This window comes from Lissotriton helveticus, chromosome 12 (genome assembly GCF_964261635.1).
Source record: "Lissotriton helveticus chromosome 12, aLisHel1.1, whole genome shotgun sequence".
NCBI lineage: Eukaryota > Metazoa > Chordata > Amphibia > Caudata > Salamandridae > Lissotriton > Lissotriton helveticus.
Window position 1 is genome coordinate 901,905,839 of NC_136073.1, and position 26,045 is coordinate 901,931,883.

The window sequence follows — 26,045 nt, forward strand, 5'->3', positions numbered from 1 at the left end:
CTGAACGGTGTTCCCCCAGGAGCCCGTTGGTGTAGATACCTGCTTGCATAATATTGGCTTTTCTGATTGAGTGGAGTAGCGAATAGGTCTAAAGGCGGGTTTACCCATTCGTTGAATGTCTTTGAAGTTTGTGAACTCTGCTACTTGTGTTCATTAAAAGATCTGCGTAGATTGTCCGCCCACTGCTTGTCCCTGCCTTGCACTTGCTCTTCCATCAGGGAGATCTTGTGGTGTACACACTATTCCAAATATCTTATGCTTCCTTAGATAGTAGTTGTGATCTCGTTCCTCCTTGCTTGTTTAAGTATGACGTTGTGCTTGGGTAGTCCATGTGAATCAGCACTGCAGAGCTTTTTATTCTAGGAAGAAAAGTGTGGAGCCCCCGGGCCACAGCTTTTAGCTCTAAGAAGTTTGTGTCTCTGTTTCTTGTTGGTCAACCATTTACCCTTCACTTCTAAGTCCGTGAGGTGTGCTCCCCAGCCCTCCATAGACGCGTCCGCTGTCATCGCGTGATTTCAGTGCTTGAAATGGAAAATAGAAGTGCACATACTCTGTACCCGAGTACCTGCTTGTTTTTGAGAAGTGCCGGTACTCTTTAATTAAAAGTGTTGCATTTCTCTTGAGATGTCCCGGTACTCTCCTCCTCAAAATAAAAAAGTGCTGGTACTCTGTACTGGACAGCACCGGCCCAGTTAAAGCACTGCGTAATTTGGTGGCTTGTTGAGAAATGTTAACCCCCGTGGAAATTTTGTCTTTTTTCATCCACTATTTTAATAATTTTTTCCATTTCCAGTGTTATTCTGATGATGTCGTCGAAAGACCCCGTCTCCTGTTTCCATTGTATCCATTCTATTAGTTTGTGTATAGACAATAGTTGGGGATCAATGGAATGTAAGACAAAATCATTCCAAAGAACGACTTGTATGGTCTGAGGGAGAGGGCGATAGTTAGTGTTATCATCCTGGCAATTCTCTCCCTTATGGGAAAGGCCTTGCAGACACTTGTGTCCACAACTGTCCCTAGGAATGTAATTCATGTGTTCAGAATAAGGCAGGATTTTCGCTGTTTAATTTGAGACCTAAATTCTTAAAAATTTGAAGACATGCCCTTATCAAACATACTGTAGCCTGTAATGAGGCCAGCTTTAACCTCTTCCGTGCTCGTGACGTAACCACTCCGTCACGAGCCACGGACGTGCTGTGCTGGTGACGGAGTGGTTCCGTCATGGCGCGGCCGCCCTGCCCACGCTGCAGGAATTCCGAGCCTGCACGGGCGTTCTATTGAGCGGGCGGGGCCGTGACAGAACCACTCCGTCACAAGCACAGCGCTCCCGTGGCTCGTGACGGAGTAGTTCCATCACGAGCATGGCGGCGCTGCGCAGACCCCCTCCCCCCTAGCGCCGCAGCAGAATAACCGCCGCAGCCAAGGGGTTAATGGCCAATTATCCAGATATGGGAATATTTGATATCCCTTTCCTCTCAGATCGGCTCCTACTGGCACCATGCACCCGGTAAAAGTTCTTGGGGCAGATGTTGATCCCAAAAACATTCCTGTACTATACGACTCCCACTTCTCAGGGAAGATTTTAATTCAAAACCGAGGACTTTGAATTGGTAGTGACATCCGGCCACCTCGAATCTGAGATACCTCCTGTGTTTGACATGGATGTGGACATGGACATCAGCATCCTGGAGATCTAGGATCCCATGTGATCCCCTGGATTTATCAGCTGAATAATATCCTACAGGCTGACCATTCCGAATGATTGTTTTTTGAGGTATTTGTTGAGCTGTCCCAGATCTAATACTTGTCTCCACTTCCCATTCTTTTTCCTTAGTTGGAAGAAGTTGGAGTAGACCCCAGTGTTTCTGTGCACCTGTGGAACCTCTTCGATTGATCCCTTGAGTATAAATAACTTGATATCATCTTTTAACAGACAAAGGTCTTGATGTGACCCCCTGAGAGGTGGATTTCAAAGAGGTGTCTGAGTAAATTGTAGGCTGTCACCATGTTGGAGAATGTCTAACACCCAATGGTCCGAAGAGCTCTCCAGCTCTTGTAAATGTTGGGCTGTCTGGAGAAAGCCCCAGCGGGTGGAGGTCGATAGCGTTGAGTGAGTTGCTGTTGGGGGTGAACATAAGGCTGATGTCTGTAGGACTGGTGGCCTCATCTGAAGGTGTAATGACACATGCAACTAGGACCATGAAATGCCTGAAAACGACTTTATTAATGATCTTGCTGTTTCTGTGTTAGCTTTTATTGATTGAAGCACATCATCTAAATACTTCCCTTCAAATATTTTTCCAGGTTTTTTTTTATACTTTTCTCCGATTGAACTGGTTCTATTATTTAGGAACCTACCCCCAGATGCATCAACAACCCATTTAGCGATTCCTTAATAGCGAAAAATACCGATTCGCTATTAAGGAATAGCAAAATGGAATCCATCAAGAAAGCACTAAAAAAATAGCGATTTCTTAGAATTCCTTAATTGCGACTCGCAAATTGCGAGTTGCAATTAAGGAATACCTCCCCATTCATTCCTACGGGCCTAGAGGCCCATAGGAATGAATGGGAAGACAACCTCAATTTGCGAATCGCAATTAGTGAGTCGCAAATTGAGATTGCGATTTCAAGGGTAAAGGGGTGTCCAATGGACACCCTGTTGCACCCCTGAAATTGATCTGTGCACATATGTTGCGCAGACACATGCCCTTAGGGCATGTGTGTGCCCCTAGGGAATGTGTGCGCGCAACATGAAACTTTGAAAAAAGCACTTTAGTGCATTTTTCAACGTTTTTGCAAATTACCATGAAGTTGTACTTCATGGTAATTTGCGTGCCCTATTAGCGAATTTGCTATTTTTAAAACTTTCATGCATTGCATTTAAGGAATCTCAATTTGAGATTCCTTGAATGCAAATAATCGCAATTTAGCGATTTCAGAATTTGCGATTTTTGCATTTGGGATGATGCATCCCAAATGCAAAAATGCCGGTCACTAAGGGGCAGATTCTGCGAGCAGGATTTTTGTTTGATGCATCTAGCTGCTAGTTCAGGCCACCAGGGGCGATGGCACCTGGCAGGCCCGGGTTCATACAGAAGGACTTAAACCGAGTACTGGTCTGGCTCTATATGGGCACCTCCAGTCTACGGGGCAGTGATGGTTCTGTAATATATGAATCTTTCTAATAATTTTTTGGGGGTGGCAATAGTGACAGACTCATCTTATCTCCTGGATGCCTGGTGGTGCAGCCTTTATTAAAGATGTATTGCTGAATTGTCGTAAAGGACGTGAATTCTATTCCTTCATTTTAGGCCAAGGTTAAAGAAAGGTACTGCTGGTGCTGTCTCAGCGGCCTGCCCGGTGAACTGCATGTTTTCGGCACGTGGGCTGTGAGATAATCTGGCCATTCAGGGCCAGATGTAGGTAGGCAAATACCGGTCGGTAAAGGCCGATTTCGGCCGTTACCGACCGGTATTTGGCTTTTGAGATGTAGGTGGGTCGTTATTTACAGAATCGGTATATTTACCGATTCGTTAAATTTACCACTTCGGTATTTTACCGAATCGGTAAATATACCGATTCTGTAAATCCATATGTAGGTGGCACAGTTTGCAGTGCCACAGGCCCTTAGGAATTCTTATTTTACCACCCAATCCTATTGTGTGGTAAAATACCGAATTCCAGTGTACGTGCACATCTGTGCATGTACACCTATGCCATGTGACACACAGACATGCCCTTAGGACATGTAAGTGTGCCACATGGCACACAAGCCTGCAATTGGGGTGCTACAGGGTGTCAAAGTGACACCCCGTTCCCCCTGCCAGGATTCGGTATTTACCGATTCTGTAAATACCGAATCGGTATTTCACATTGATTCCTGTGGGCTTCAAGGCCCATAGGAATCAATGGGAAATACAGATTCGGTATTTACAGAATCGGTAAATACCGAATCTTACCGAATCAGTAATTGAAAAATAAGAATTACCTACATATGCCTCCTTCCTATTTACCTACTCTTAAATACCGATTCGGTATGATTCGGTATTTAAGAGTCGGTAAATAGGAATTACCTACATCTGGCCCCAAGTCTTTGAAAGTGAGAAAGAAGACTTGACTGACAGCATCTACAGCACCAGGCGGCAGCCCTGGCCATGAGCTGAGAGAACATTTTTAGAAAGTAAGAATAGTATAGTAAAGGAAAATTAGTAAAGTGTAGTATAGTACAATAAAGTGAGAGTAGTATACTACAGGAATGCTAAATGTTAAAAAGTGAGAGTAGTATAGCAATGGAGTGGTAGAAAGTGAGAGTAGTATAATAATGAAATGAAATGAAAGGGATTCATAGAGGCAAACAAACGCCCAAAGGCATCAAGGCTCTAATGATGGTAAGTCCTGGGGGAGGGAACACAGCCAGAGAGAGGTTTGAGAGATCAGTGACCTTGAAACCTTCCTTTAGAGGATGAAATGTCAAGTTTTATGGCCTCCTGGAATGGGGTATGGCCTGGAGGCTAGTGATGATGCGTGGAAGGGAGTTGCAGTGGATGGGTGTTGCCACAGAGAAAGTTCTGCCTTCCCATCTTGACTCTCAGAATGTGGGACAGTTACCCAGTTATGGCTTGAAGACCAGAGCTGTCTGAAGGGAGTGTACCATTGGAACATGGCTTTAAGACCTCCAGGCCCAGTGTTGTGCAATGCCTTGTGAATAATGCATAAAGCTTTAATGATAATATGTTTGTTTACAGGTCACCAGTGCAGTTTGATATCCCTGCAGAGACAGGTTGATATTAAGAAATATCGAGAATCAGTCTTGCTGCCGCATTTTGTACCAGTTGTAAGTTTGGCTACTGCACTATTGTTGATATCCACCTAGAGTGCATTGCAAAAACCCAACTTGGATGAGAGCAATGCAAGAGCCACTTGCTTGTGCGCTCAAAGGGTGTCATAGAGAAATACCTCCCTGAGAGGTCAGAGATTTCAAAAGCAGGATCAGACGGTCCGATTGACCTACAGGAATGGAGGAATAGAAAGCGAGAGAAACAAAATAAATGAATGAGAAGAAGCTTTGTACCCCAACGTCTTGGGGACTTGTATAAGAACAAGGGGCGCCACATCATTGAGGTCTGCATGCGGTAGATTCTGCTGGTAGGCTTCACCAGTTCACCATGTGTAGTCACTAAGTTGTGCGTGTGCATAACAAGTAGGGCCCAGGGTGGGTGGCATGTGGGGGCAGCAGTGATGCCAGTGTCACCACATTCCCTGGGGTGGCACAACTGATTGTTTATCCTTGCTCATTCCAGTGAAAGCAGCCACCGAGGAACTTCAGCTCTTCAATGACCTGTTTGCAACCTACGACAAGAACACGCGGCCAGCGGCCAAGGTGGACGACATTATTGCTGTGCAGATCAAACTGACCCTCACTAATCTCATCTCGCTGGTAAGATCCGTTCCTGAAAGATTTCCTGCCCGAAGCATGGGTTGAGGCTCACAGCCACACAGATGGGCAGGGGTGAGTGGGCTTGAGCCGGTGTCCCTGGAGCGTTGCCGCCTGGTCTAGTCTTGAAGGAGTCAGTGTCAAGCACTGCTCGACTCCGCTTGATCTCACTGGTTAACCTTCTAAACCTGGATCCCTGGTTGTTCTCCTCACTGACAGTGTGATCTGGGAGTCTCTGAACCATGCCAGATTAAGAGTAAGTCCACAGAAAGAGTGAAGTCTGTTTCGGGGGCTGCGGGTCATGCCAAGGTTCCCCTTGGTGGCTCTCCAAGGTTAGACGTTAAGTGAGCTCCAGGCTTGTGTGAAGACCCTTGTCTTAATATCTCTCCTCTGATGCCTGGACTAAAATGTCACCTGATTGTTCAAAGACCATCAAATGATAATGACCATGGCCAACAGCTGTCCATCCCTCGCTATAGTACAGGACAGTTCACAAGAGGGTGAGTGAGGGGATGCCCCAGTCAAACGACACAATTAGTCACACCACAGAGGAACCCTCATCCTTGTGACACAACAGATGGATTTCCTGCATAACCCAACAAGTACACTGCGGAGTGGGCAAGCTTTACGCTTGAATGACCCAAGCATACCATTCACAAGCGGGGTTACCAGGCGGCATGGAGAAAACAGGAAGGGAATTCACATAGGTGGAACCGGTCCATGGTGAGCGCTGGCCTCTCTCGCCCCAAAGCACTTCCAGGTTTGAATTGTTTACAATCCTTAGTAGTGGCACTTAGCACCTTCACCCAACAGGATGTGCCTCCGCTCTAATCTGAAATTATTAAGCTTCAAGGGGATAACCCTGTATTCCTCAGAACCTGGGTATAGTTTGGTATAAAGAGGCAATTGGTTCTGTTGGAGCACAGCAACTAATTTGTATATAATTGTTTAGTGACTGTATGAATGTATATGTGAAGTATATATCTCCTCGGAGTCGGATACAAGACAACAAAACACACATGGGTCTGTTTGAATTGCAGTTTTGAAGCTGCTCCATAGGTGCAAAGTGAAGGTGCTCGTGTGATACATCATGTGAAAATGTGACTGAGTACAACACAAATTTGGATTCGCAAAGTAAATGCAACAAACTAATGTGATCAGCCAGTCTGGAGTAATATGATTTGCAAGCCTCATATGTAAAGGGCAAAAGGTTCTCTCTTCTTGGCTGCCCCCAGGACAGAGGATTCAGTACAGGCAATCTGAAATCCATCGTCGACGTTTCGACCCTTGAAAGTTGTCATTGGTATGAAACATCAATCTGGGTCTTCATCAGGACTGGGTGTGAAGCAACCTGTAGACGCATAGTGCCTTTAATCGCGTTTTAGGAAAACGGGATATAAAACTTAAGGAGTGCCTTGCAAACTTGCTTCCAAGGGGACTGTGATTTGGATGGAACGCTTGTCTGAAAAGAGAGTCCTCTGTGGAGTGTAACCCCTATAGCTTTCGGATGGTGTGGGTTACAATGGGAATTAAACCCATCCACTTTTTTCCAAATTTGGGTCTATACAGCAGGTGGCTCCCAGCTCGCTTGAAAATTGCTTGACTTAAAATTGCCTGTACGGAATCCACAGTCCTGGGGCAGGCGAGAAGAGATAAAGGTTTGCCCTTCTCATATGAGACTTGCAAATTGCTTGTTGCATTTGCTTTGTGAATCAAATTTGTATTGTTGTACTCCGCCACATTTTCACTTGCATCGCACGAGCAGCTTTACTTTGCACCTGTAGAGCAGCAAGAAAAACATTTGCCGCAGAATCCAGTTCAAGGCTTTGACACTGGCCTTTAAAGCTTTGCATGATACAGGAGCACATTATATTAGGAGACGAGTGACTTTTTACACACCCGGTAGATTTTTAAGATCATCCCAACAGCATCCGATGAGCGTGCCTAAATTTGCACGATCTCGTAGAGGTGGCCGCTCATTCCAAGTACAGGTAGCACACCTTTGGAATTAGCTACCTACTACAATAAGACAACTAACAGATGTTTGGCGGGAAACCTCCTTTACGACGCAACTTTTACCACGCAGTGCCTTTACAACGCAGGTTTTTCAACACAAGTCATTACAACGAATTTCGCTGGGGGGCGCTCTTGGATAGGTAATAGTTTAATTTACTATCCAACACCTTCCCTACTATCCACGGGGACTGGAGTTGGAATAGTAAATTAAACTATTCACTATCCAGCAACCTCCAACGCAAGTCGTTGTAACGACTTGCGTTGAAAAACCTGCGTGGTAAAAGCAAGCGGGGTAAAAGCATGCCTTGTAACAACGTACATTCATGTTTGGCTGTTTAGGAAACAACTCAAAACCTGGTTATTCCGGCAATAATTCATCTTGAGAGTCGGTCCTGTTTTTCGGTAACGTTTTGTTCTGCTTTAGCGTCGGGACACTCGATTGAGTAGCTGTGCGCCTTACAAATATACAATAACATAACATAATCCAAACAAACCCATGTCTGGTTTGTTGTCTTGTATTTTATTCAGAGGAGATTTATAACTCACATCTACAGTTACTTTACAATTATATACTAATTAGTTGCTCCAACAGAACCAATTATTTTTTTGTACCTACTCTGAGATGAGGCATAGTGTTGGTATTTTCTGCGCAGGGAAGAGATTTTGAAGCTGAAGAGAGTTCTGTCAACACCTGCTCTTTTGTGTGAAAGCCCAGGAGAGTGATGTCAAGCCACTTGTTAACTGTAATCATTCCCTATGGGTTTTTAATGACTCTACAAGAGCTGATGAGATCGCGTGCCATAGGCTTCAAAGGATCCCACGCGCCCTTCTCTGCCAAGCTGGGGTTCTCTTGGGTTTGGGGATGGCCCGTGCCCTTCTGACAGCCATCAGCATCAAGGCTCGGAGTGGACTCTGGCAGCGGTGCAAACTCTTCCATCGTCAACAATGACCTTCACTCTATACGCATCCGAGCCGGGGATGACAGATCGCACAACGGTCTCGCTGCACAGCAGCGTTCGCAGCTCTCTGTTTGCGGACCCCCAAAGTCCAGCCAGCACTCCATGAGCACGGAACAGAGAGACTCCCGGAGAACTCGGAGTAGCCCATATCGGGCAGAACATTATTGATGCAGAATGCAGCACGCATAGAAAGAGGAAAAACGAGGAGAAATATAGATCCATCTCCTCATTACGCCTGCTCTGGCTTAGAACGTGGCACTTCCCCAGGTTAACATGATTTTGTAAATCTTGGGCAACGTCAATATCCATGGGTGTTGCAAGGAAACACATACGGCCACGCCCGTGGAACGCTCCCGAGCCCAGAGTAAGGCGACGCAGTGATCTCTTGCTTCATCGCCTTAGTCAAGATTTATGAGGCCATTCAAAGCCACGCAAAGCTACCCTGATGCTGCATTTACCACTTTAGGTTGTGCAAAAGTGACACAGAGCTCTCATAAATCAGCCTGTTAATGTCAGAAGGAGAAGACCTCACAGCTGTAACTCTGCATCATCTGTAGACTGGGGGACGGAAATGCTTCTTATGGCAATATATCTCCCAGCAGTTCCATACAGGCATTAACGAGGGGGATATCACCCAGTCCGGGGCACGCGCAGTTACAAGGAGAGAGATGTTGGCGAATTCAACTTGACAACTTAAGTTCAGCATCCTGGAAGTTTCAGGATGTCTACAAGAGCACACCACACCTCCACTTGTGAGCGAGTGTGTGGAATGGGCAACAGCGGCCCATGGTTGTCCATGTCAGACGTCACTGATGCCGTCAGTGAGCCAACAAGGCAAGCCCTCTCTCTGTCCAGCACCCACAAGATGCTGGGTTGCCATCTTTCCACAACTGAGCAGCAAATGCAGCTTCAAGTTTTCCCCCAAAACAGTTTAAAGCCCAAATCCACAAATCTGTGTCAGATAACGAGAGCTTTGGGGTTGTTAAAAGAATCAACATCAAGACTTGCACAGAAGAAGAAACCAAAGAGTGTGCAGTATTGTGTGGGACGAGGGTGACTGCGTTGTGGAGTATTGTGTTGCACGAGGGTGACTGCGTTGTGGAGTATTGTGTTGCACGAGGGTGACTGCGTTGTGGAGTATTGTGTTGCACAAGTGTGACTTCATGAGGCACCAAACCACAGCTGACGTCTATGCTTTCTCTTTCACAGAACGAAAAGGAGGAAACCTTGACGACCAACGTATGGATTGAAATTGTGAGTGTGAACATCCTCGTGATTGTGGGCTCAGGGAACAAGGAAAACACAGCGATCGGCGACAAAACTCCCAAGAGTGTCGCTCGGATAAGAGGCGAGAATAGGGCAGTCAGAGGGTGCTTAGAAGATGTTTATTAATATTTAATTTGAAAGGTTTTATATAGCGTGAACATGACCCATGCGGGTATCAGAGCGCTTTACACATGTTCAGAGAGCAGAGACATATGGAAACCAATACGGGTCCCAAGGAACGGCAGAGATCAGCACACAATATAGATACAAATGGATACAGTAGTACAAAACAATAAACCTTAGAAAAACAATCACCAAAACAATAACAGCCAGGGGATCCTTGGATCTAGTACATACATTTGTTAGGAGTAGTACTTTCGCTTCTTTCTTGAAAGAATCAGTTGAGGGGTTCAGTCTGGTTTCAGGGGCCGGGAGTTCCAGATTCTTGGGGCAATACCTGATAAAGCTCAGTTGCAGGTTTTCTTTTTAGAGAATCTCTGTGGTTTTAGCTGTAGATCTGTCGCCGCCCAAGAGTTCCAGCTTCAGAGTGAGGTATCTCAGGGTATCGAAGTGTAGGGCTTTATGGGTCATGCATGTGATTTTTAATTGAATTCTTGCTTCATAGGCCAGCCAGTGCAGGGCTTTTAAGTCAGGGGTGATGTGGTTGTGTCTTTTTGATCCTGTGGTGAGTCTTGCAGCAGAGTTATGGGAGGCAGTTGTGGACCTGGGCCGGCCGCAGTGGGTTACACGTCCGAAGTCTAACCTAGGGATCACTAGGGCTTGCACTGCAGAGTTGAAGTCATTGGGGGGAGAAAAGGTTTTAGTTTCCTAAAGATGCTCATACGTAGGTTCGCTCCTTCGAAGGCAGCGCTGATGTGCTTCAGGATGTTACAGTTCTTGTCAAGAGTTATTCCTCGTGATCTCACTGAATCAATTTGGGGCAGGCAGTTGAGGGCTGTTAGTTGTTTTAGCCATTCCTCGATGATTGGTGACTGGTTGGGTGGAGTGATTAGTATGAATTCGGTTTTGAGAGTGGTTACTTTGAGGTGGTTGTCTGCCAGCCAGGATTGGGTTTTTTAGGGTTCAATTGAGTGATTTCATGTCTTCAGGAGAGGTGACTTTCAGGTATAGTTGGGTGTCGTCAGCGTACATGTGATAGTGGATGTTGGAGGAACTCTGAGTTTCGACTAGAGGCTCCATGAGCAAGTTGAAAAGAGTGGGTGAGAGGGAGGAACCCTGCAGGACTCTTAGTGTGACCGAAGTGGTCTTAGCTAGGGTTTGCTTAACCTTGAATCTTTGAGGTCTGTTTTAGACAAACGAGGTGAACCTGTTTAGGACGGACCCTGATAAGCCCATTCTATTTAAGTCTAGTAAGTTGTCGTGCTTAACCGTATTGAATGCGGAAGATAGGTTAAGGAGGATTGGGAGGCAAGACTCGTTTTGATTTAACAATATTAGTGCATCATCCACAACATTTGTAAGAACGGATTCAGTGTTGTGCCCCAGGCGGAAGCCAGATTGCAATCGGTCCAGAAGGCAGAATTGTTCAATGTGGTCCCAGAGTTGGGTGTGTGTGGGGACATTTTTCAAGGAGCTTTGACAGAGTTGGAAAGTCAGAGATTGGGCGGAAGTTGTTTAGATCCGTATGATCTGCTGATGGTCTTTTTAGGATGGGGACACCTGTCCTGACTTTAGGCAGTCAGGGATAATGCCTTGAAGTAGAGAGGCATTTATAATCTTGGTCCAGAGTGGGAATATCAATGGTTTGATCTCATTGAAGAAATTGGAGGGAAGAGGGACTTTGAAGTGGTTTGCGGGTTTCAGCGCCGCTAGAATTTTGAGAACTGCACATTCCTGGAAGGTTTTTAAAGTAGTCCATAAGGTGCTGTTTCAAGGGCGTGCCCAGGTGGAAATGAGGATATCGCCATCCGGGAGGTGAGATGCTGGAGTGAGGTAAGGGATCACAATGCTCTGAAGCCCTCTGCACATCAATTCTCATGTTTTCCGTCTTCTCAAGGTAGGAGGCAAATTCCTCGCAGTGTGGCGAAGGACTGGATCCAGCGTGGGGAGGGTTGGGTAGACCATTTGATTGTGGTTTAATGAGTTCAAATAGTTTTTGGGGTAAATTTTTAGCTTGGTCTAGTTGGTTCCTAAAGAAGCAAGTTCTCGCTCTTCTATTACATTTGCAGTACGAGTTCCTCATTCTTCTCAAATGCTTGAGGTGTTCAAGGGACGGAGAGGATCGCCAACGTCATTCAGCTAGTCTCAGGTTAGGTCTTTCTGTATTGAGACTACCATTGCACTATGGTTTGGAGCTTTGGTGGACAATCTTTTTTGTTGTAGTGTTGCAATATTCTTCATGGAACTACTGTAGTGGTTTGTAAGATCCTGGACGTCTGACATGTCTCCGGGAGAAGGCAGGATGATGGCACTGAGAGATATTAATCCATCAATGTTAATATTTCTTAACCTCCTTTTCCAAATTTTGGCTTTCTTTGGTTGAGTAATGTTTGTTCTAACTGCTTCACGGGAGAGGGATGTGATGTGGTGATGGTCAGACCAGTCACAGGGGAGGATAGATTCAAGTTGAACGGAGTTGGCGATGATCCCATCTAAGGTCGATCCCTTGTTCTGTGTGGGGCTGTTGCAGATTTAGATTAGACTGAGGTCCGAAAGAAATGTTTTAAGGTTGTTGACTGCAGAGTCATTCAGATCATTCCAGTGGAGGTTGAAGTCTCCGAGGAAGATTTGGGTACCGTGTTGTCCTGTGTTTGTTGCAATGATTTCCATAATCTGTTCAATACAGGAAAGGATGTCTCCTGGAGGGTGGTAGATCATGTGAGGTTTGCGAACAGGCCTGTTGTTGCATGCAACATCAATGCATAGGTATTCTCATGAGCATAGAATAGATTAGCTCTTATGGCGTATGCAGGCAATACCCCCACCTGGTCTGCTAGATTTGTCTAATCCAGTGATGCCATGGTTAGGAGGAGCTAGTATGGCGAAGGTGTTTAGGGCAAGTGATGTCACTTCTGTAGTTGGTAATGCCACATAGCCCTATAAATGAAAACAAGACCCTGGCACTGCCTTGCTAGATAGGGGGAGATGTTAGTAAAACTCTAGCGACAGCTGCAAAAAGCTGAAGTGGCAGGAGGTGGTTACAACCAACTTAAACAGAGGGCACACAGTTCATATTGGTTCATTCAATTATATGTATGAAGAGTTAAAATGTGGACAAAGAATAGTTACTAACCTTCAGTAACCACCTTTCTGCTGGACACTCTGTTTACCTTCAGACTCCTCCCCTCTGCAATTTCCCGGGCTCCAGACTGGATCCGTGCAGGGAGGGAGGTCTGGTTCCATGTCAGCGCCAGAAACAACCCTATCATGACGTCACTGGAGTCATAAAGTGCCCACCATGGTGAGCGGGTATCACCAGTGAATGTAGTTGAGTCTTTGGATAAAAGGCTCTAGTGCTGATCCCCTTAGACAATGAACTCCAAGGTTTTACTGTGAGAATCTGTTCTAAATTCACATGCAGTGCATTATTCCGCCATCTAGTGGTTGGGTCCAGAATAGTATCTTTTAGTCTTTTTTCCATAATATTTTTTAGGAGCGGGTGTTGTCGAGTTGTTGACCATTTGGTGCTAAGTTCATCCTTGCATGACGTCAGACATATACCCTGGAACCTCTTCAACATGGTCGTCATCTTTAAATTCTTTTTTCAGCCATGGGGTCTGGAAGCACAGGAGAGAGCTCTAGAGTCAATCGAGAAAAAACGTCACCAAAGAAAACCATTTTTTGTTGATGATTACTGAGGAGAGTGTTAACAGACCATATGCCATAAAAAGCCATGTCATGTTATAAGACAGAGTAGCCTAACCCCCCCTTCCTTGTTAAGCTGAGTGATTATATATCAAAGTTCTTCGGGATTACTGGCGGATACTGTCCCTTAGCAAATATAGACGGATGCTCCACATCTGAGCTGATGCAGCAGTCTTGTCTCTGGACCTTCGCTCAGTGTCTTCCTAAAACTCCTGTCAGGGCCGGCCTTAGGCATGTGCAAGCTGTGCACCTGCACAGGGCCACCAAACCCCAGGGGCCACCACACCAATATAGATCCTTAATATAAATATTTGCGTGGCGGCCCCTGGCAGGGATTTGGCAGCCTCCGGCTCTTTTCCACTTCCAAACACCCTGACCCCCCCCCCCCCTCTTCATTGGCCTCCGCGCTCCGCCCCGCCCGGACCCCCTCTTCCAGGGACCCCTACCTACGCTCCCTGCCCAGGGCCACCATGAGCCTAGAGCCGCCCCTGCTCCTGTCCTCAGTTACAACGTTCAATTCAACGGGTCCTTATTGGGAGTGGACTCGCAAAGAAACGTCAGTTCAAGGGTTCAAAAACGGCACGCATCACGGTGCCTCATTGCTATTTGATCAACAATGATGATGACATTTGCTCGCCCTCAAACCTATGGGGACCCGTTGAATTGAAGTTCAATATTTATACCGGAAATTTACATCGACAAATTATGATGATCCGCGGCACGCTTTTCTTCTTAAGACAAATATCGTGAAAGTCAAAATGTATGCCCTGATGAAGCTCACATGTAGTGAACAAAACGCGTTGGCTGTTCTGTTCCATTTCCAAGAAAAATAAAGATGACCTTGGACGTCATATGAAAAGATTGGACTGACTTTTGTGGAATACTGATTTTGCGATGCACTTTACATATATATGTTGAACCTTTCGGATCCTTTGGGATCGTACCTTTTGAAACAGCAGGCGCAGTGGATGTACACGCAACGCGGCTCTCTATGCTAGAGATTTGGATGAATTTGGGAATAAGGAGAGAGGTGCGACTGTTGTACTGGCTCGCTGTTTCAATGTTTTGCATGATGACAACACTTCTGCACATGTCTAAGAACTTCACACTTTCTATAAAGAGACAAAATACTCTAAAAGCAGGCATAGGACAAAAAATAGAAGAGGCAAAAACGGGAACGGTCATGGCGTTCACAACTCCACCTTTCTTCCAACAAATCAAATCACGGGATGAAAAGGTCCCACTCACCCTATATGTGAGACGGGCAATTATTTACCACCTAAAAATGACAAAAACAATCAGAAAAGGAGAACACGTCTTCATATCGTTGCTTGAGGGAAGCAAGGGTGCCGCGTCCTTAACGGGGACTATTGTCAGGTGGATAGTGCAAACCATTCAACACCGCCACAAAAAAGCAGAAGTATCAGTCAGAGACCACAGGGGGTCACTCAACAAGGAAAAAGAGGGCAACCCATGCCTAATTAGGAATTATGGTCTTAAAGGATTTCTGCAAGGCAGCCACATGGCCATCAGTACACACATTCATAAAACATTACTGTGTGTATGTGCAAGCTGTAGGGAGACCCATGTGGGACAAAGTGCTGAAACATGTATTTGCAAGTACACACTGGAGCCGACCCAGCCTCCAGACAGAAGATACCGCTATGAAATCAATGCACAGCACGCGGATCCTGAAGCTTCGCACCGCAAAACGAAGATTACTGACAGACAGAAGTAGTTTTGCAGCTTGAAATATTTTCTGGATTCACATGTGACTCACCCACCTTTTCCAAGGTGAGGTGAATTTGTAGAGAAAAGTTTACAACAGAGGACAAAAAGAGGAAAACAAACCAAAGATGAAAAAAGATTCTGAAGATGGCGACCACGTCAAAGGGTTTCTGGGGGATACGTCTGATGTCGCGCAAGGAGGGACGCAGCAGCGAATGGTCAACAACTCGTCAATGCATGCTAAAATAAAACCTGGAAACACAGACTAGAAGAGCCCTTTTCAGTCCCAGCCACTAGACTGCTAAATAATGCACAGCATATGAATCCAGAAACATCTTCAGCTGCAGGACATGAGTAAGTAAAAGTGGTAAGTACCCTTTTGTTACAGCTCCTTGGATGAGGTGGTGGAGCTCTGGAGCCTTTTTAGTGAAGGAATCAGCTCTTTTGTCAGCGTTTCTTGAAGGACCTGAGTGTGTGCCCTCTGTTTTTGGAAAGAGTAAGGGCAAAAGGGAGTCCCAGCTCACATGCCTCAGCTCTTTTTGGCAGGTGCTGTGATGCCTGTGCCTCTATCATTACTGAGGTATGAGTTTCTTGCTATGCCAAGCACTTTTCTACTTGTAATTTATAAGCACTATGAACCACATCTACCATAATGCAATGGGAGAGCTGGCTCTGACGCGCTGGCAGTGAGCTGTCGCTCCCGCTTGATTGTGAGGCTCGTAGAGGAGTCTTCTGGTGGATGAGTCGTGGGGTGAACCTGCCTGCTTTTGAGGGGTACTACCGGTGGCGTTTCAAGCATCCCCATGCCTATGTGCTACTTCCTGTGGCAGAGGGTCAAGAACCCAGAAACAAGTACCCCAGAAAGCCAAGCACAAACTATGGCCACTCTGGCTTCAAACACTTTTATACTTGTAACCCCAAAACGCTCTAAATTGTGTCTTCCAAGATGTAATGAAAGATTTGGAACTGCCTTGCTGGCAGTCTAGCCCCTCCCCCATCATAGAGTTTCTTGTGATTAGTAAAACCAGTGTGGGGACCATCTCAAAGGGGGGTCCTATTCTTCAAAACTTTTTGTCGTAAAATGTAGGAGTTGGTTCCAGTTCTGTAAGTGTTGGTGTCACTTCTGGTAACACACTAGAACAGGTGTTTAGTGTCTCACCATGCCAAGTATTATCTGTGGGCAAAGCTGCCTGAGGCAAGAATGACTAGCCAGGGCACCACGTCCTACTCTCCACCCAGCTCAGCTCTCCATCCCTTGAGGCGGTTCTGAGCTCGCGTGGGTTACTTACAAATGCACTGGAGTCAATTCTTACAATATGCATCATGCATGGGCCACCATCCTGTGATCCAGTTGGGCAGAAGGGGGTATGCCTCAGGTGTGGTACTTTGGTGGCGGAGGAATGGAGGACTGTCTTTACTGCCAGTAACTACTTTAATATTTCTGAGTTTCTTTAGCAATGGATGGACTATCGCTTGGCCTGGAATTCATCGGAGTACCATGGCGTGGAAATAATTAGAGTCCCCTCTGACATGTTGTGGCTACCGGACATCGTCCTGGAGAACAAGTGAGCAGCCGCGTGGTACTGCGTATACACCCAGGCATGCACTATGCACATGTTGACTCAATATACGTATCTTTAATCACTTTTGAGGCTATTCACAAAGATAGCTTACACCTGTTATTAATTTACACATGCAATTAACTCTTACAATTCTGAGTAACAACTACTTTGGCTATTCACAAAATCAGAGTGTAAATTTCCTCAAAAGTGTAGACTAACACGTCTCCAGCCCAGAAACAGGGGGGTGGAGACAAATTTATGAGTGTAAGATACTACTGCCAAAAAATAAACAGGAATAAACCAAGCACCACACACCAACCACTCTACCGCAACACCCTCCTATAGAAAAGTATTGAGTCAGAGACGTAAAATAAAACACCATAGGAAATAATGTTACTTCAAATTAATTATGTAGAATAGTTACACATATAACTAAATACAATTCAATATTAAAACAATATGCAAAAATAAACATTATTTAATTCTAAAACATTGTAACAACTTTTTTTATGAATTAATAAAGAATGAATTTTCATTAAAGTATGATCAAATTACTTTTAATGAATTCTACATATTGCTTTTAATAAATGTAATGGATATTAAAAGAATTGTTTTACTTTAGGTGGGAATATTTTTTAATTTGAACTTCAGAAAAGTAATTTTTGGTTATCTAATTAATTTCATTTCACAGTATTTCTTATGGGCTTGTAGTTTAAGACCATTTTTTTCTATGAAAGGGTGTTGCAGTGCCAGTGGCTGGCCATGTGTGGTGTTGAACTATTGTTTTGGGACTCTTTTGGATACAGTATGTTTAGATGTGCAGTGGGTGAATAATAATGGGTTTACTCTACTGTGGGTGGACTCATGCCCCTACTTAAACCCCTCCTTAAAACACTACTTACCCCTGCCTAAACACCTCCTTTTAAGGAGTAAGTATGCCTCTTTTTCCAGCCTCTTCCCCTGGTCCCTCACACATTTACTACTAAACAGTAACTGTACGTGTGCGAGGATCTGCCTGTTGACCTAAAATAAGCATGACATGGGTTTTAGCCATGAGGAGCACTTCTCTATTACTTACTCCTGTGGATGTTTGGTGTACCATGCTGCCTTCTACAGAGAGCTTGTTTTTCCTTGCATGAGGAATGGTTTCACATCACAAAAGCACACTGAATCATTAACATTCTTTATCTTATAAATGTAATTTGCAAAAAAAAAGCAATTTCATGTTTCTGTTTATTTTTACTATTGCAGACTTTTATTTTTTAAACAATAATAATATATGCACTGCTCAAAATGCAACCTAGAGCTTTTGGCTTTGCCTGTGCTTGTTTTGGATTTAATCATCATATTCACAGCACGTTCCTTCAGCCAAATCTTATCCTCTTCTCCACATCTCCCTCAGCATCGACGGGAACTTTGGCGTGGCCTACTATGCCAACGTGCTGGTCTCCAACACCGGCTCCATGTACTGGCTCCCGCCCGCCATCTACCGGAGTACCTGCAGCATCGTGGTGACGTACTTCCCTTTCGACTGGCAGAACTGCTCCCTGTCCTTCAGGTAAGGCTGGCACTGTCTCAAAGCTGCTTTTGTAGCATTTACTTCCAGACACACTGGCTAACTCCTTCATTCCTGTTTCTCATGAGTACCTTTGCCATGGCAGTGGACAGCTCAGGCTCTTAGCTAATTCTGCTTTCTGATTGGTCTAGTATTCTTCAACGATGAAGATTTTGGTAATAATGGTTAGTGTTAGGTCTGATTTTTGTGCATACTTGATGCAGTCAGGGCCCAGGTTCTTCGGTAATCATCGTTAGCGGTCAGCCGGATCTCTTAGGGTGCTTGAGGGAGCGAGAGAGAAGCTCTTTGCCAATCATTGTTAGTAGTCAGCCTGATCTCTAAGGGTGCTTGAGGAAGTGGAAAAGAAAAGCCCATTAGCAATCAGTCGTTAGCGGTCACCTTGATCTCTTGGGGTGCCTGAGGAAGCAGGAAAGAGAAGCTCTTTGGTAAACATCGTGAGTGGTCAGCCTGACCGCTTAGGGTGCCTGAAGAAGCGGGAAAGAGAAGCTCTTTGGTAACCATCGTTAGTGGTCAGTTGCTCTCTTGGGGTGCCTGAGGAACTGGGAAAGAGAAGCTCATTAGCAATCATCGTTAGTAGTCCGTTCTTGGAACACGGCGACCGGGAACCAACGGAGGAGGGACTTCGACTGTCAGCCTACTGCTACCCGTGAAGATTTCTATACCTACAATTAAAACTCGCAACTCCAGCAGTCGGGTCCCCTCCCGGTACAGCTATTCACGCACTCGTGCATAGTCACCGTCGTATGCAGACGTGCAACAATTTGTGTGCTTACTTCACAATTACCTGTGTTAGACATACTCCTGAACCCGGAACCAGGTCTTGATCGATTAGTTATATTGGCAGACTCGCCAATATCTCATCAGGAGACGCCATCTACCGCGCTGAATATCACGCATCTAACCGTGGATGCCTGAAGCTATCCACTAGCCCTGAAGAGTCGTGTTGACTCCACTTTAACACGATGAAACACGTGTCGGCTGAGCTTGGATCCAATTAAAACATCATTGAAAAAGAACCTGAACAGAAAGATCTGCTGCTTTCTTTCATTTTTATTACTACTAATTGTCGTTTTTCAAATTATTTTACACTGTTTTTGTGGCTGCGAGAGCTTTGCTGTGTTACAGTTTGGGTAATCTTTGATTGTCTTAGAACGGTTTTTGGGTTAATCCGTTCGCTCTTCACGCGCCACACTCAAGAACTCATTTCCACATACTGTCCAACGTATACTTCAGGCAGAGCGCCATTTTCTGAAATTTCTGGAAACCCTTCTAGCCTTCATCGTTAGTAGTCAGCCTGATCTCTTAGGGTGCTTGAGGAAGCGTGAAAGAGAAGCTCCTTGGCAATCATCGTTAGCGGTCAGCCTGATCTTTAAGTAAACCTGGGCGTAGTTTTGCGTAGTAGCACTACGCGTAGCTACGCAAAGTGCACTTTGCACGCTACGCGTAGCTACGCAAACTGTGTAGTGCGGTAGGGAAAATGCTGTTCGCACTGATATCACAGTGCCGGATGCATATCCGCACTGTGCAATTGTTGCAAACGCATCTTGCAAAGTGCAAGTGGTCGTTTTCTACTGCTCAAGTAGATTTGTACTCGAGCAGCAGCTTTCTCAACGTGGAGTGGTAGTCTCTCATCGCGAGCGGTCGCGAGCATAGCCGACCACTCGCAATGAGAAATCTGACCTCCCCACGTTGATAACCTCGCTGGGAGGTTTATTTCCCATTCTCGAGATGGGCAACTTGATGTTGCTGATCGCGAACGAGGAAAAAGTCTTGCCGGGATGTTGATTTTGTTGCTCCCGATCGCCAACTTGACGTTGAGGACTGCGAGCAAACAAAAAATGCCCGCTACACTACGCAACGCATTTTTGCACTGTGCTACGTGCAATTCGCGTAGTTGCGCAAACTACGCACGCTCGGCGAGTGTAGCGTAGTACTACGCCCAGGGTTATCTTTATGGTTGTCTGAGGAAGCGGGAAAGAGAAGCTCTTTGGCAATTGTTGGACTTGGCCTTTATGGCAGGTTCACACCTAGACTTTTTGCTTGTAATGGTGACCTGGTGATGGTGATTTTTGGGTTCTGCGCACTTTCACTGTGTCCCAGTGGAAAGTGCGTGCGCACTTTGAGTGCGTGGAGTAAGACAGGCCTGCCCTCCCATAGGAATGCATGGGGAATGTATGTGTCCCTGGTAGTTCCTGATGCGTGGGGTGTACAGGCTCGAGTCTGGTATGTGTGGACTCGTGAGAGGGAATGCTGCGCAACGGTATGTGCGGCTTGTATGTGTCTAGTGGGGAAGTGCCACTTCTAGACATGGCTATGTGTGTGCTGTGAAGGTGCTGGCATGTGATTGGCTGGAGCTGGCTGGGATGCCAGGCTCCAGGAAGTCTGGATGGGTCTGCCCGGTGGTGAGTGTGAGATTAGCATGCTGATGTGAGGGGAGGGCTGCACCTGGTTCCTGATGGGGCTGGGCTTTCCCCACACAATGCTGTCTCCGCCCCCTGTGGTGCGACTGATGACCCAAGCCCTGCCAGTGAATAGAGAGGGTGATTGAGCACATCAAGAGTGCTCACCAACCAGCTGCGACTGGTTTCTCCCCTCACCCTGTGCCAGAACAAAGGAATGTGGTGTATAAAAATGGGGGGGTGTCCCCACAGAGGTTTTCTTTCCTGATCCTACTTGAGGGGGGCTCCTGCTGCTGCTGGGGCCAGGAGGAACCGCCACTTGGACTGCCTCCCTGCCTGGAGGGCCAGTGATCTGGCCCCTGGCCCAGCCTTGCCGCCCTGCCTTGCTGCATTCCAAGGACTTTTTCTGGACTTGTGCTGTCGTCTAGCGCTGGGAGCGCTGGAATTGCCTCCTAGCGCTTGGAAGTGCTTTATTTCCTGCCCTAACGCCTGGAAGCGCTTTTATTTGACTCACAGCGCTTGGGAGCGCTGTATCTCTCTGCCGGTGCCCACCCGGCATTTGGCCGCTTAATTGCCGCCTTGAGGGATTCCCCGGCGTGGGGATCCCCCTGTTTTGCCCATTTGCGTCGCGGGAGCCCACCCCGCTTATTTGCCGCTTGTTGCCGATTTTGAAGTCCCCTGGCAGGTGCCCACCCTGCCAGGGACATTGCCGCCCTAAGATCGAGTGCCCACCTCGATTTATTGTCCTTTTAAAAGAGCCGGTGCCCACCCGGCATTTGCTGCTTATCCCCCGCCTACGAGTGCCTGGAACGGGCCGCCGCGCTGCCCGCGACGACCCGGAAGTGGGTGGCCGGCCGGCCAATCCGAGCGCGGCCGACCAGAAGTCCCGCCCCGCAGCCGGCGTCCCTCCCCCGGGGCTCCCGAGAGCAAGGGAGAGCCCCGGAGCACAGCGCAGGAGCCGGCAGAAGAGAGAGCCAAGAGGACGCCTACGACCCGGTGAGTGGGGTCCGGGGTCCAGTCTGGAAGAGGAGGGCGTCGGGGCACATTGCCGGTGCCCGCCCCTTCCCTCCAGCGCGAGGACAGTTGTGTGGAGCCACAGAGGCTCTTAGGGCTACTATTGAGTTCCGAGTCCCCCAAGGGGGGGGACTCCACCAACGGGGGCATTATTTGGCTTCAAGCCCACGAGGAGCTCACGGCGCCCCATTGCCTTTGGGAGTCCCCAAGAGGGGGACTTCAGCATACAGCGCTACAGTTGTTCTTGGAGCCCGGAGAGGCTCGTGGGTGCCGCAGTTGTTTTTCGGGTCCCCAGCAGGGGGACTCCAACGTGCCGGGCCATTTATAGTGAGAGGGGACACCGGGGCACATTGTCGGTGCCCGCCCCCGGCCTGTCTGTGAGATCCTTGTATTGAGAGCCCACGAGGCTCTAGCATCTAAGGGGCATTGCATTGGTAGGAGCCCAGCGAGGCTCACAGGGGCCATTCATTTGTTCAAGTTGCTCTGCAAAGCCCACGAGAGGCTCAGGGGGACATTTGATTTCTTTAGAGCCTGCGAGGCTCCCACGTTGGCCCCATCCTTTTCTTCAGCTGCCCAGCACTTCGTGGGCAGCTGCCACGTTTAGGCCCCTGACTCTGGGACACAGGGCGTCCTAGCCCCAACAAGGCCAGTTGGCCTAGGGACAGTCACAGGTGGTGACTAATGTGAGTTTGGCGCAATTGTTCTTTTTCTGCACCTCTGAATGTGTTTTTATGCGTCATGTGCCTTGTTCTTACACCTCTGAATGTATTGTTGATGCATCATGTGTTTTCCTTCCTTACTCCGCTGAATGTATGTTTATGCATCATGTGTTATGTGCTTACACCCCTATAGGTATTGTGATACTTAGGTGGTTGTTTTTCTCCTAGTGCAGGTGGTGCTAGTGAGGTCCTGGTTACCAGTGATTACTGGTGGTGTGCTATTTTGTGCTACAGTGATTTTACATTCTATGTTTTATATTCTAAAAGTGTTACTTCTAAAAGTGCTGATTCCTGACAGTGGTCCAGGTGGCCCTGTCTTGTACATATCCCCTGTAAATTCTGCCCGTGCCTGTTGGCACATTGTAAAGTGTGTGTTTTATCTAATGTGTTTTGGTGTAATACAAAGGCTACTTTTTTATATAACCTTGTGTGGAGTTTCCTTTGTGTTGGGCCCTGGGTGTTGTTGCTGGGGTGCGTGTGCAAATACTTAACTCACATCGCCTCCAAGTTTAGCCTTGCTGCTCGCGCCACGTTACCTAGAGGGTGAGCAGGGGTTATCTTGGCGTGTAACTCCCTTGCCCTGACTTAGGAGTGGTGGTCTCTGACTGACTTTGGCGCAAGCCCTGGCCAGCCGGGGATCCCATTTCTAACAGCAATCATCGTTAGCGGTTAGTCTGATCTCTTAGGATGCTTGAGGAAGCGTGAAAGAGAAGCTCTTTGGCAATCGTTGTTAGCGGTCAGCCTGCTCTTTAAGGTTGCTTGAGGAAGTAGGAAAGAGAAGATCTTTGGCAATCATCATTAGCGGTCAGCTTAATCTCCGAGGGTGCTTGAGGAGGCAGGAAAGAGAAGCTCTTTGGCAGTCACTGTTAGTGGTAATTTGATAGAGTATAGAGGTATCGGCGTGGGTCAGGTTGTCGACTAGTAAGTTGGACAGCATGTGGTATATACATATGCCCAAATAGAGGTACGTGGCGGGCTGCCACTGCAGAGTGGCACCACCAATTCGCTGAACAAGATCTGGCTTGGTAACCAAGAACGGAAAGAGATAGGACTTGGCCCAGTTCACCCCCATACCAAAGACTAATGCAAACTGATGTAAAGCGTGCGCTATGGTAGCCAGGACAGAGTCAACATTGCAGAGCTATAAAAGCATGTCAGTTGCAGATAACGACACCGCATGCCAGCCGTCGCCTAATGGAATCCCCCACTGGCCGCCCTGCACATAAGGCTCATGCGGCAGTGGTTCCATTGCCAGAGAGAATAGGAGCGGACACAGTGGGCAGCCTTGGGGGTGACCCTGTGTTTAGGCATCAGGTCCAAAATGAGCCGCCAAGCCTTGACCCTAACTCTGGAGCCAGCGTACAATAGCTTAACGAGGCAAAGAAAACGGGTGCCTAGGCCGAAACTGGTGAGCACCTTGACCAAGTAGCGCCACTCCAGGGAGTCAAAAGCCTTCTGCAGGTCAAGTACCATGCAACCCGGACAAGGACACTGTGTCGGAGCATATTCAAGCATGTTAAGAAACGCAGCAGGTTAAGGGTGGTGCTCTTGGTGTGGGCTAACCCATTTTGGTTAGGGTGTACCAATTGTGGGACTATATGGGCCAGCTGGTCAGCGAGTATCTTGGCCAGTATTTTATAGTCAGTATTTAGTAGGGCCAATGATAAATAGGACACTAAGTGCCTGATTACGAGTTAGGCGGTGTGGCAGAAGGCTGCCAAGCCAGTGCCCCGCTGCCACTCCACCAAACCCGTACTGGGACACCTGCCAGATTCTGACTGGAATCCAGGGTGGGCGGTCCTGTTTTGGCGGTACCACGAGAGTGCCGTGTTAAGGCTCATATGGGATCCTTAGCAAGGCATCACCTTGGGACCACCAAAGCGCGTTCCTGCAAGGCATGGATTGAGAAGTCCATGCCGTGCAGGAATTGGGGGTGCATGCAGACAGGAAGGCACAGCATATGCCCCCCTGCATGCATCCCCTGGTCCTGAGGCAACAGGGGGCCTTGTAGGGCCCCCTTAGTTTCCTCACCGCCACACTATTCATGGCAGGCTCAACGCCATTAAAACTGTGATGGTAAGGAAACTCATAATATGCGTGGTGGCACTGCAAGCATATTGCAGGCTTCAGACCACTGCAAGACCGCCAGGAATCACGGGACCCTGGCAGTAGCAGTGGTCCCATGGCTGTCCGACCACCCAACTAGGAATACGGTGACCGCTGCACTGCCACCATGTGTTTGGCAGTCCATCGGGTCGCCAAACTCATAATTAGGCCCTAAGTCCTCTGGGTCCCTGCCCGGCATCTGCAGCAATACCAGGAAAGCCTTGCACGTCTCTTGCCATCATGATATTGCAGCTCCCATGGCCAGTGGTCTGCATCACAGGACTTCTCCCTCACTGAAACAGGTAGTTGAATATTTTGCTGATTGAATTGTTTCTCACCACTTAACAAGTTTAAGTTAGTCTGTTGCACTTTGCTATAAGTTAAGTATCAAGATATCAGAGCATTACCCCAGTGACATCTGATCTGTTCTAACTTTTTCAATGAATGGAAATGAACTAATCAGCATTTTATTTGTAAATGAACATTTTTCTAAATCAAAATGGATCTGCAAGGACTACATCTACCAGAATGCTATGGGGTCATGGCCAAAAGGGATCCTATCCTACACATGTGAAGTGCTCTATGGTGCTTTGTATGTCTGCTGCCACAATCAGTCCTCAGAGCATTAGCAAATCTAACTCATATTTCTCAGAAGTTTATTCTAGTGTCTCAGAAATTTACCAGTGCAAAGGGACACTCGTTCTCTTGTGTGAAAACCACACAATGCTACTAATACATATATAAATGAATGCAGAATGCTAACAGTGTTATGTTCTCATGAGCACAGGTTGAGGCAGCAGGAGTAGTTTAAGTTCAAGTTCTGGGTTATTCTGAACAGAATCAGCATCAGCGTCTGCTCGCAGCTGCTCCAGGCTCAGACAGTGGTAAACTGTCTAAACCATGAATGCTCTGAGCATCACCAGCGCACTCATAGAACACATTATCATCACAGAACACATTACATTATATTGACAATCCCTCAAAATACCAATCCCCATAAAACATCTCCCCTTTGTACAACAAAAAACTTTAACACAACAAAAACTCAACTCCCACTAAAAAATCCCCCTAAATAACACAAAACAAAAACAATTTCCCCACCAATCATAATCTCTCAGATGTTTCAGCCTTCCCACATTCCTCCTAGGCCTTTGAATCCTGGTTGTGACTTTATGACCAACACCCTTTGGGACTAGGGTACCAATACTTGCCGTGACTGCCCTTGGATGATTAACACCCTGCACCCCAACATCATCTGTTTGCACACTTGAACCTTCCCACACCCTAAAATGTGAACCTCACCCCATCTCGGGACCTCAAACAATCATGACCACCATCCCCGCTCTCCTCACTGCATGTGACTCCAACATGAAAAGACCTCCCCCCATCGAGGAGCATAGTGTCATAAATCTCAGTCTCTATTCCACAGTTAGCA

At 46.9% G+C, this 26,045-nt stretch overlaps 1 protein-coding gene across 1 annotated transcript in view; it reads left to right on the forward strand.

Annotated features, from left to right (window-relative positions):
• The window catches only part of CHRNE (cholinergic receptor nicotinic epsilon subunit), a 166,065-nt gene that overhangs the window by 106,614 nt on the left and 33,406 nt on the right, over positions 1–26,045 (forward strand). Inside the window, exons 2-6 of the mRNA XM_078668939.1 lie at positions 4,752–4,786; positions 5,307–5,443; positions 9,625–9,669; positions 16,690–16,799; positions 18,199–18,354. Of these exons, the coding sequence (XP_078525065.1) occupies positions 4,752–4,786; positions 5,307–5,443; positions 9,625–9,669; positions 16,690–16,799; positions 18,199–18,354 (483 nt within the window). The remainder of the gene's footprint in view (positions 1–4,751; positions 4,787–5,306; positions 5,444–9,624; positions 9,670–16,689; positions 16,800–18,198; positions 18,355–26,045) is intronic.